The sequence below is a fragment of the Chanos chanos genome, chromosome 12 (genome assembly GCF_902362185.1).
Source record: "Chanos chanos chromosome 12, fChaCha1.1, whole genome shotgun sequence".
Lineage (NCBI taxonomy): Eukaryota > Metazoa > Chordata > Actinopteri > Gonorynchiformes > Chanidae > Chanos > Chanos chanos.
Window position 1 is genome coordinate 15,797,709 of NC_044506.1, and position 11,683 is coordinate 15,809,391.

At 39.1% G+C, this 11,683-nt stretch overlaps 1 protein-coding gene across 2 annotated transcripts; it reads left to right on the forward strand.

Moving 5' to 3' along the window:
* The first annotated feature begins 2,244 nt into the window (after positions 1-2,244).
* On the forward strand, positions 2,245-11,323 carry pdk4 (pyruvate dehydrogenase kinase, isozyme 4). 2 transcript variants are annotated; one of them, XM_030789528.1, is made up of 12 exons: positions 2,245-2,768; positions 3,287-3,428; positions 6,139-6,210; positions 6,319-6,503; positions 6,772-6,861; positions 7,184-7,261; positions 7,995-7,997; positions 8,328-8,404; positions 8,562-8,660; positions 8,833-8,943; positions 9,129-9,242; positions 9,489-11,323. In XM_030789528.1, exons 1-12 carry the CDS (start codon positions 2,651-2,653, stop codon positions 9,630-9,632), a joined length of 1,233 nt encoding a protein of 410 aa, XP_030645388.1. In that variant the 5' UTR covers positions 2,245-2,650; the 3' UTR covers positions 9,633-11,323. The 2 variants fall into 2 exon arrangements, with proteins under 2 accessions (XP_030645388.1, XP_030645387.1); XM_030789527.1 differs by lacking the exon at positions 7,995-7,997 and having other exon boundaries at positions 2,651-2,768; positions 9,489-9,632.
* Positions 11,324-11,683: the final 360 nt, after the last annotated feature.

An 11,683-nucleotide genomic window follows, 5' to 3' on the forward strand; every position in this document is an offset into this window, starting at 1 on the left:
TATGCAGGAGTCTGTTAAATTTTTTAAATGTATAGGAGGCTCAGCTCTGTATGAAAGTGCAGCTGAGACTGGCTCAGTAGCCTTTGAAGTCCCAAACGGCTTTTCAATAGGCCTATGTCATCGCAATGGTATTGATCACTTATTCAAGAGACAATGAGAGACATTTACCCTAGTGTGGGAGTGGTAATGAGAAAGCAGAGTCTAGAATGACATAGAGCTTGCATTTCAGTGGAAAGAGTAGCTTTAATCAGCGTAGTACTTTGAAGCGTTGTGTCAATGCAACAAATACCAACAGATTGCGCTTGTGTAAATTTGGGTCATGAGGCATTTTGGTGATTACAGAGAGAAATTCACAAAAACGGAAAACTCATCGGTTGTAATAAACTGAAATACACAGGAAGAAACAAGACACATTAATACACAAAAAAGAAAAAAGTTTATTTGAACATAAACACAAATATGAGAAATGGCTATTTCATCCTAGAGATATTGTTTTGGGCATCCTCATTCTTTGTATAATGCTACTTCAGGCTGTCATGATTTAAATCAGAATTTGACCAGATTCATGACAACATATCAGGCCTCGAGAGCCTGGACTCGAGGAACCATTGGTTATTCAATTGCCACTGCTTATCGCCTATACAGAGCTGTTGTCAGACTGTAAGAAATAAATTTACGATGTGAACATCCACAAAAAAATCTTGCTAACCGCTAACAGCTGACACGTCGCGCGAATGAACATGACGTCATGGACACCCAGCAGAACATAATATGGGAAGGGTGATTTTCAAAAAAGAAAGAAACAGAAGAAATAAAAAACAAATTATGAAAAATGACAGGGAATAAACGTGGGAAAACATCCGCTGCATTCATCCTCTCAGCCTATCGACAAAATACGTCATACCTTATTTCTCTGAAGATGCTTGTGTCCCCACTGTAAAGATGCTGTATCACTGCTACTGCTCACAGCCTTGCATCCGTCCTCATTGTAGAATCAAATTAAAACAAGTTGTAGGAAAAATGGGACGTAATTTATGCAAGACCGACGACGATTCTAATTCGCAAACACAGTCTACACGGGTCAGCGGCCTACATTTTTGTTAGGTATAAAAAGTGCATCTATCGTCATATCGTTTGCCTGCTCCTAAACGAGAGCCAGGAGGAAATACCACCTTTTCTAACCACACATGCTGTCAAATGTCGAGTCTCAAGGATCTGCGCCAATGCTGCCCCCATCAGGCCAAATCCTACCGAAGTGATGCTGTTCAAAACCCTGCCGAAGTTATCTTTATTGACTGATATTAGGAGCTCTCTAAGAGTATTCTGTTGAAGATGCAAACGCATTCTGTCTTGAAAATAAGATTTTCTCACTTTCTCTCTCTCGCACCTTTTCCTCAAACGTTTCCTTTCACCAATGATGTCTCCAAAAAGACTAAAACAAAGTTACCTCCTTATCAATTGCCCTGCGAAACCAGAGACTTTGGAAATGTAATTCTTGGGATCGTTATTTCCCTGGAATGAGAGTACTTTTGATTACAGTGTGTATAATAAATTTGATTACTTGTGCACCACGAGAAAAAAAAAATAGGAATTGATCAGAACAAAAGAATGGTGCTTGAGTGGTGCTTTTACCAGATGCTGATTAATGTTCATATAGATAATTAAATCATATAATACCCTTTATCTTACTGCTTTGCGGCATAGGGCAAAAGTATTTATAACAAGATCAGAACCGTTGAAATCCTCGTGCTGTGTATGCCATGCTTGGTTTCACAAGAGGGCGCTACCGAATCGAAAAGAATCAAATACTGAGATATGTTACCCTCGCTAAACGTTTCAGCGGTAATCGACTAATAATAATGATTATCGGCTGTTTATTCATATATATGAATATGTATTTGGTAATTAAATAAGATCCAGGTTCAATACTTTGTATAAACTGGGGGAGTGCAGTGTGGTGATATATGAGCTATAACTAAGAAATTGTGTCAATTACATATGTTGTGGGAAGGGGAAACACTGATAACGAGATTATTGTTTTTAAATTGGAAAACAAGACCCTCCCCCACCATAACCTCTGCTCTAATTAAGTTGTGCGCATGTGCTGTATCAATGCTGCTTTTTGTTTGCAAAAACTGTGGATCTGTTACCATGAGTTGTTTTATTTGTGATCATAAATATTTTGTGTGAAATAGAACTGTGCTCTGATAACATTATATATTGTACTGTTCATACCGAAGGAATAACTCTATGATTAAGTTTGTGCACAGTTGAGCGAGGACTGACGGTACAGTTCACCAGTCTCCTCCCAGCTGCTCTGCTGTGTGTTTGTCAATTGGTGGAAGCTTATGTCAAGCTGAACTAGCCCATAACAATCTTTGAGGGAGCGTTCAAGGAGATGCCTGGCTAGTGACGATGCAATGGTTAGTGCTTGGGATATTAGATCGGTTAACGGAAATCTGACATAACAGATTCTAAATGCTGATTTTTCCTTGGGTAGCTTGCTATGTCTGATTTGCCTTATGAGTGCTATGTTAGCAAGCTAATTGTTCGTTAGCTTAGCATCTTCAACCTCAACAAAAGTAGCTGGTCTGAAGGTACCGCGCTGGAAGCACAGTTTGATTGTTTTGGACTATAACTTCACATCAAAATGAAGTTCGCCCAGGTTTTGTTGAAGAACAGCTCAAAAATCAGCATACCAAAGCAAGTGGATAGATTTTCCAAGTACTCTCCTTCTCCGCTCTCAATGAAGCAATTTATAGACTTTGGTAAGTTTCTTGGCAAAATGAACAAAACCAGTTTTTATTGTTATTTATCAGTCCTGATAAATATTTATCAGAGTGGGACTCGGCTAAGATTGGCTTTGCTGTTTACTACATGCCAATACGTCTGACATGTAACTGTAAACAGGTGGTAGTTGACAGCTGTCACGTAACCTTAATGTTCACTGATTTCTATGAATGTATCTATGAAAGTACAGATGGGTGTTTTAAGGGGTTTTGTGCTTTTGCCAGAGCACGTGATAAGCCGCTGAAGCAGCATTTATAACGTTACTCGTCGTTTTTAAAGCAATCTGTCCACATTCTTTTCTCTGACCTCTTTATGACTCCTGCTGTTGTTGTAAATAACAGCTCTGAGCACGTTGTATACGTGAGCATGAATGTAACATGAAAATGAATGATTTGTATTGTACTGTGCGACAGAAAACCTTGTGTATGCGTAAGGTAGACTAATGTAAACCGCTTTTGTTATTAGTCATTTTTAATTTTCCTGTCATGTCTCGCAGGGTCTGCCAATGCTTGTGAGAAGACCTCCTTTGTGTTTCTGCGTCAGGAGTTGCCTGTCAGACTCGCCAACATAATGAAAGAAATAGACTTCCTTCCCGACAAACTCCTCCGAACTCCGTCACTGCAGTTATTACAAAGCTGGTAAATGTACCATAACTAAATGATTCTGATACCCGGCTCCTCCTGACAGTTTCACTGTATCTGTTTAGGTCCGTTTCATTAGAAAGGACTTAATGTAATCACTTCCACACTAGTCTTGACGGTCTATTTTTCATTCCCTCTGTTTGATATTTGACATTCTGCAGACATCCCATGTCCTACAGTTTCAAAGGTGTTTTGTGTAGTGGTTTCGTGAAGTTAAACATGACAGTGTTTGTATTCTGAATCAAACACTTCGCTGCTGCATAGGTTTCTCCCACAAGGTAACTTAACATCTAGATAACATCTCTTGGCACGTTTTTATCTTCTAATTTGGTAAGAATCATATTGCCTTTTTAGAATATGTTAACCAGTGACACTGCTATGAAACCTTGGTGTCCTGAAATTTGTGCTTGTCTCCCAGGGTAGTTTTTTAAAGGCTCTCCTTGCAGAATTTCAAAACATTATGCAACACACTGTTTGGATTGTTCTAAATTTACTAAATCTGTGTTATAAATGAACATGATCAAACTGCTATTAGCTCATACAGACAGACTGTTCTGATGTTGTTCAACCATAACCTGGCTATTAGTTTACATGAGCCTATATGAACCTGGAGGTTCCCCTCAAAAATCTTCTTCCCTAGTTCTAGTACTTGAACTGTCTTGTATAAAGAGGGCTCTCATTTGGTTGTTTGGATTGTACTCCAATCTGACCTACAGTACACTGTGATAGCAGAAGACGGTGAATCAGAAAGAAATGTTTTCCTGTGTACTGAATGAGTGATTAGGACCAAAAATAAAACATAAGCCTATGACCAAACATCTCATGTTCCTATGATGACCATTATGCACACTCTGGTCAGGTGAAGTACTAGCACTTAATCTGTCTGCTAACACTTTCATGATTGTCAACAAAGTGATTGCATTATACTTACCAGAGTAAATTAGCATTGTGTTTTGTAAGTGTTGCTTAGAAACACACAATTTGAACTGTGAGACATGAACAGTTGAACTTGAGCTCAAAGATCATTGAAATGAGTGTGTCGTAGATTGTATACGATTGTATGACTGTAGTCTGTAATCTTCAATCAAACCCCTTTATTGTCTCTGCACTACAGAGCTCTCATTCAGAAGGAGGAATCTATAACAGGCTATATAAAACTAAACCACATTTTTATTTTCTGTCCAGTTCAGCTGAAGGCATGCGCTGAAACAAACATTGTAAATATGTTGAATAGCTTAGTGTGTTTATTTTGCATGATATCACATGCTAAAATCCATGAAGAAAAGATTCATCATAAAAAGTGTAATTACCCTAAGATCTTTGTTAGCGTTATTTGATTGGCATGCAAAGTTGAAGGGCAGTTCATGGGATGAAGCCAGGAGTTTTGATCACAGTTCTGTTTTGCTGAACTGTTTGCCCTTTCACCCACATTCCCTAAACCGCCGCATAAAGAACATTACGTAAGAGGTTTTTGCCAAACCATTTTGATGACAAATTATGAAATGCCAAAATTTAAATGAAGCATTAAAAAATAAAAAAAAACAGAAGGAGATGACAAACTGTTACAACAGCGTTTATGTTTTTTTTTGTACGTTCAAACTTAATAGATGAAATGCTTACAATTTGAATGAATTGATCTAAATGGAAAGTCAGGCTGTTTAGAGTCGAAATGGGAATGAACCGAATGATTTGTGAAAAGGAAAACAAGGGCTGTTTTTCATGGCTGTTGGCTTTTGTTTGCCTCATTTAGTTTAGCATAAGCATTGTGAACTGTGCACATCAGTGCAACCCAAATAAAATTCCAACCCTGCACCCTCTCTACAAATCAAATCAAAGTCCTGTTAAGTTTTGCCCAGTCACTGTTTTTTTCCCACTCTGACAATGTGTTTATTCAAGGTCACTTGTCAAACCTGATCGCAGATGATGGGGATTTTTTTGTCATGCAAAATGACTGGAAAAAATCATAACATGACTCCTGTAACTGCCTATTCACCCTTGTGCTCTTTTACAACTTCAGAATGGAGCCATAGAGAGTATCCTGTTAAAAGCTGCGTTGATAACTCAAAAATGCCCTCCCAAATGACAGAAGTTTGTTTTTTGTTGTTCTTTTTTAAATTGGATTTATAACTAGAGCCAGGGAACAGTGTGTTTTGTTTGTTGCACTTATTGTTGCTACTAGAAGCTTTAAGTGTTACACGCTGTCAAATGTCAGAGGCTCTGTACACAAACAGGAATGCATTGTAGCCTTTTCAAAGGTCATATCCAATTCCTGAGGGGCATGAGCCTCTGACTGTCCTTTTTCACTTCATAGACTGCACGACCCCCCAACCCCCATCCATAGAGTTATTCATCAATAAAAAGTTATTTGATGTTCCCAGTCTTCAGCTTGTTATAGATTTTAATAATAATACCCGATAATACCTGACAACTCTCTTGTGTATTTTAATCCCTTTAGTGTGTATTCTTGGTATTCTTGACCATGCTTTCCTGGGGCGCTGTTTAACAGACGCCTTGACAGTACTTTCCTGAGACAGTTCACAGATCTGGGATCGATCAAGTCTAATCATCATCATCGATATCATGTCACAAATCAGTTAAAACAGCTTTCATTTTTGCTTTAGTGAAGAGAATGTAGCAGAGAGGTCTTTGGAGTCAGGTTTTATTCCTTTTTATAAACTAAAACCCCTCGTGTTTTCTTTAATTACAGGTATGCACAGAGTTTGATGGAACTTGTGGACTTCTTGGAGAAAGACCCTGATGACAAGAAGGTCCTGAAAAAGTAAGTCCAAAGCAAACGCCTTCCATTTATTTGTTTATTTAGATATTTCATTTAGATTTGTGATCACATTGCCACTTTTCCTCTCATAAACTTGTTTGAACAATGCAGTTTCACAGAGACCCTCATCAATGTGAGGAACAGACACAACAATGTGGTCCCCACCATGGCCCAGGGAGTGGTAGAGTATAAGGAAGCATATGGCGTAGACCCAGTGACCAATCAGAATGTCCAATATTTCCTAGACCGTTTCTACATGAGCCGCATCTCAACTCGCATGTTAATGAACCAACACAGTGAGTCTACGGACCTGGTTCCATCAAACTTGCTTTGAATTGCCTTATTTTGCTGTGACCAGTTTTAGTAGAATATATGATACTAGTGAAGAAACATTTAATGCTGAGCTACGTTGATTGCACCTAGTAAAGAGTATAGGGAAAAAAATTACATTTCCACTACTTGTTGATATTAAATAAGAATTGCAGAGGTTTGAGTATGTAGGCTACAATGGAATATACAGAATATTAGGGATATGAGATAATGTGTTTTTCTGTTCACTTCTAGCTCTCATCTTCAGTGGAAGCACTAATCCAGCCCATCCTAAGCACATTGGCAGCATCGACCCCAACTGTGATGTCGTGGAGGTGGTCAGAGGTAATGAGTCATATTGGTGCCGGGGTAACCATATTTACCAACCAAGTTATGTTTTGAGAGGTTTATAGAACCATAGTCCCATTGACCTCAGCATCTGCACAATATAACACACAGCAGTTAAGATGTTTGTGATTGAACCAGATTCCAGTGCTCGGAGAGACTTGTCTCGACTGTATACACACACAATGTTTGATTTGTTTGCCTAATGTAACTGTGAGGTCTAAAGCAGTGTGTTTACCCTCTTGTGTGGTTGGGAGGCTTGGGTAAATTGCAGGTTAAGTATAATTCCACATAGTGAAACAGCCTTATGTTCTTTCTCCAGATGCCTACGAAAGTGCCAAGATGCTGTGTGACCAGTATTACCTGACCTCTCCAGAAGTGGAAATCAAACAAGTGAACTGTGAGCCAGAGTTTTTCTCTGTCAATCTTTCAGTTCAGTCTGTTTTTGTGTATCTTCTTGTATTCATGGTGAGTTTTTTTTGGGGGGGGGAGAGAGACTTTAGTCACAGTGGATTGGCCACAATCTCTCAGCCACTATTTACAAGGCAGGGCTTTTGCACACACCTGGGAAAGTTCTGTGTTTGGTTTATGTCAGCACTTTCATGCGGATCTGAAAGACAGAGACAGATTCCTGTTTTTTTTGTGCATTCATATCTGGACACAGCTCTGCAGAAACAAGGGTGTGTGTGTGTGTGTGTGTGTGTGTGTCTAGGGGGCAGATGTGTTTGAGATTACCACATGTGTGTTGGCGTCCTGTCAGCTTTGGCTGAACTGCTTTCCCTGTAATTATGTTGTGTCTGCTTAGCCTCACTGTGTGTTGTCAGTTGTCAAACAGAGTTTTGGGGTTCCTGAGTCCAACCGCCATTTGACCACTACTGCAAAAGATTGTTAGTTAATGATTGCAAAGCTGCTTTTTCTTCTCATCTGTATGGGTGGAAACTGTTTAAAAAGATATTCTAAAACATACACTCCTAGTGCTTGAAGTATGCATGTATGAGCAATTGGAACACAGCCTGTGAAATGCTGAGTTTAATGAGTCGAATAAGGCACTATCAACGGATGGAAATGATCATATCAAGCTACTGTACACACTTCACACTGAGCTTAGGATTTGTGGAATTTTCCGGTAACAGCAGGTTTAATGGCCCTGTGTGCAGTGTGCTTTTTTCCATCACAATAAATCAAAATGCTGTATGTGAAAACCAAACACTGTCCTGACACAATCAGTCGTGTTATCTCAAATGAAATACCTCTGTGATAGGATCCTGAAACAGGTTCACTCCTGTCACAGACCAGATCAAAGTTGTCTCAGACAACCACAGTACACGACTTCCCAGCTGTTCTATCACCATGCTGTGAAACCATAGCAATCAGTCTTTCTCTACGTGTGAGGAACTGAAGTAACAAGTATAATGTTTACATTTTTTTGGACTGAAACAAATCTTTTGTGTTCTGCTCTTCGACAGCTAAAGATCCGAATCAGCCAATTCACATTGTCTATGTGCCTTCCCACCTTTATCACATGCTCTTTGAGCTCTTTAAGGTAATGTAAACCTGTCCAAGCTAACATCTGCGTAGGCTGTACAAACAGTGTCTTATTTACATGAAGTTCTATTACACATTGCTATGCGAACAAAGAGTTTAGCAAACTGGGTGTTGTCACGCATACATTTGGCTTTAGCGCTTGCTTTCTGTAACAGAACGCCATGAGGGCCACCGTGGAAACTCACGAGACCAGCCTCACTCTACCACCAATCAAAGTCAGGGTTTCACTGGGAGGCGAAGACTTGACCATTAAGGTGAGCTCTCCTTTCTCCAGGCCTCGTGACCGGGGCCTCCACAACGTGTCAACGTCACGGTTGATGAAGCTTAGTCATTTTTCAACCTTTGTTGAAAGTCAAAGCACATTGGCCAAGCTGGTTAGTACAAAGACACCCCCAGGAGTAAACTCTATGAAATGTCTGTTTTTAGATGTCTGACAGAGGCGGTGGTGTTCCTTTGAGGAAAATCGAACGCCTTTTCAGCTACATGTATTCCACAGCCCCAAGTCCCGTGGCTGATAATTCACGCAACGCTCCTTTGGTAAGGGCTTCCGTTATCTTAACAGCCAAAATCATCGATTGAGACACCACCATGTTTGTAAAATATCTACTTACTGAGTTGTAAATTGTAAGTTAACATAAATCCACAGGATTGTAAATTAGCTGGATTACATGTCACCCTGTCAGTCATTCACTCTGAGGTTTAAAGAGCACTACTCTTTGCAGGCTGGTTTTGGTTATGGCCTTCCCATCTCCCGTCTGTATGCCAAGTATTTCCAGGGAGACCTTCAGCTCTACTCTATGGAGGGCTATGGGACGTCAGCCGTCATTTACCTGAAGGTACGTAATCTTCTCTGTGTCCTCAATATACATGTTGATAAATCTAGCATGAATTAAAAAAAAAAAACAAAAAAAAAACTGAACTTCCAGCCTCTGGTAAGAATGTTCGGTGAACAGTTCTCCTGTGTCAGAGGTAAATAGTTGCGTAATTTAAGTCAAGGCTTACAGACTATGTGACGTTCTGATGCGGAAAGACAGTCTTGTCATTCTTTGGTGTTAAATGGAACGTTTTCCTGCGAAATTCAGGCCTTGTCCTCAGAGTCTGTGGAGAGACTCCCAGTGTTCAACAAGTCCGCTTTGAAGCATTACCAGACCAGCATAGAAGCAGATGACTGGTGTATCCCGAGCAGCGAACCCAAGAAGCTGGGGAAATACGAGGTTAGTCGGTGAGCGAAGAGGCGAGCGAAGAGGCGAACTTGGCTCACGAAGGGGAGGATGAGAAGGGAGAATATGAGGAAAGGTCGGAATCATTCGAAACTGTCTGTAAGGACCTAACAAAATGGTGTGCAAAGACAGCGCGTATGTGAAGACTGTTATATTGCGGTGGAAGCTTTGAGTGCACATGCATTTCGGGAACCAGACTTATAGGAATAATTAATCTACCACGCATAGTAGGATTAGAATAAGTGACTTCATGAATGTTACAGTGTAGAAAAAGGGCATTTGCAGCTTCCATATGTCGTATTACCACCATATTCTTTTTGTTTTCAGTACAGTTCTAGTTTTTTTTTAATTTTTCTTCCCCCATTTTTCAAGGACTTTGAGGCCTCTGAAAGTTAATTCCACTTTGTGCCAAACCAGAATAGTATGTTGTATGGATATTGTCGTCTATAATTGTAAGGCATGAATAACTCTCATGACTGAGTCTGAATGTTACCTTTAATTTTTCCTTCATATTTATCTATGGGGGCCACTTTCACACAATCAAGTTATGATTAATATTTGACTAACCCCTCCCCCATAAAGGAGTAAGCATATTCAGAGTATGTAATGCCCTAAATGTTTGGCCACACTGTCTTTAAACCCAGTCACTGACATTTGCCTAATGTTTCAAATTTATTAACAAGAAAACAGTTTTTCTTGAAAAAAGTGATGCTTATTTAGATGGACAGAGACTGAACTAAGTAAGAATGTTATGCCAGATAGTTGTACAACTAGTTATTTGTAGTTATTTGATGGTTTTAGTCCTTTTTCAAGATTAATCTTTTTTATTCCTGTGTTATACAATTGTATACTATGTGTGTAGCTTAAGGTTTGAATAATTAACACTCCAATTGTCAGTAGAAACTAAAACTGTTAGTGAGACTAACAGAATTTTATTTGACAATACTGAAGTTATTTCAGTGACAACAGCTGGTACTTTGAGTTATATAAATCAGAACAAGAAAACCAAGCAGCATTAATCTTAAAGACTTTGAGCTTTTTTAACCTTTGCTTGTTGCAATAAGTGTTTTCTTAACGACTTTGACTGCATTGATAATTTTAAACCTCGATCAAGTTAATGCCGGATAACCAGATATGTTTTTGCTGCATTGGACCATACACAGACTGGATGGTCTTTTTGGCCACAGTTTTTGGGCCGGCATTTCAGGTATCCTGCGTGAAGTTCTCAGTTGTGAATGATTTCTGTAATATTTATACAAAAATTCTGGTCACTACCATGTAGCCATCAATAGCAATACTTAGAAGGTATGACTCTCTGTAGCAATATCACAAACAAACCACAGAAATAATGAACTAGATATTCGCTCACTTCCTTTATCTAAAGAAAATGATGTTATTAGCTAGACACCATTTTATGTGAATTTAACAGAACACTCTAGTGCCATGGTGCATTTTCCATTATTCTTGTAGCAATTTAATTTCAAGATTGAATTAGATTTCTTTGAATTATGTGACCTCAGGATGTGTTGTTATTGTTTTGTTTTGTTTTTTTTTCATTACTATTATTATTACCTGGAGTGCTGTGTATGTGTTTATTTACTTCTTCACTGATATTTGAGTGTGATTCGTTTGAAAGCTATCGATTGGACCTCACTTACTGTGTTAATTTTAAAAAAAAAAAAAAAATTGCAGAAGTATTACTGGATCCTCTGACACTTACGGCCTTATTGTTCTATGTTCTGGTGCCATATGAACGTGTCCCATACCCGTATTCATTCTGTAATTATGCTGTACTGTTGTCCTACAGAAAAATAAGTTACAGTCAGTAGCACAAGTTGAACAATTACACCTCACCTGGTACTGATATTTCCTGTAATTATCAGACCCTGAATTTATACCTCACTAGCAGTTAACAGTCTTGGTGAAAGTGACATCTGGTTTGCTCTCACTGATGGAACCTGCATCCTTCTGTATGCTGGCAACACAAGCCTGTGCTTCCGCCTTCCTGGAAACATCACATGGTTTTTAAACAAACTGTTTCTTTGTCAAAGCTTACA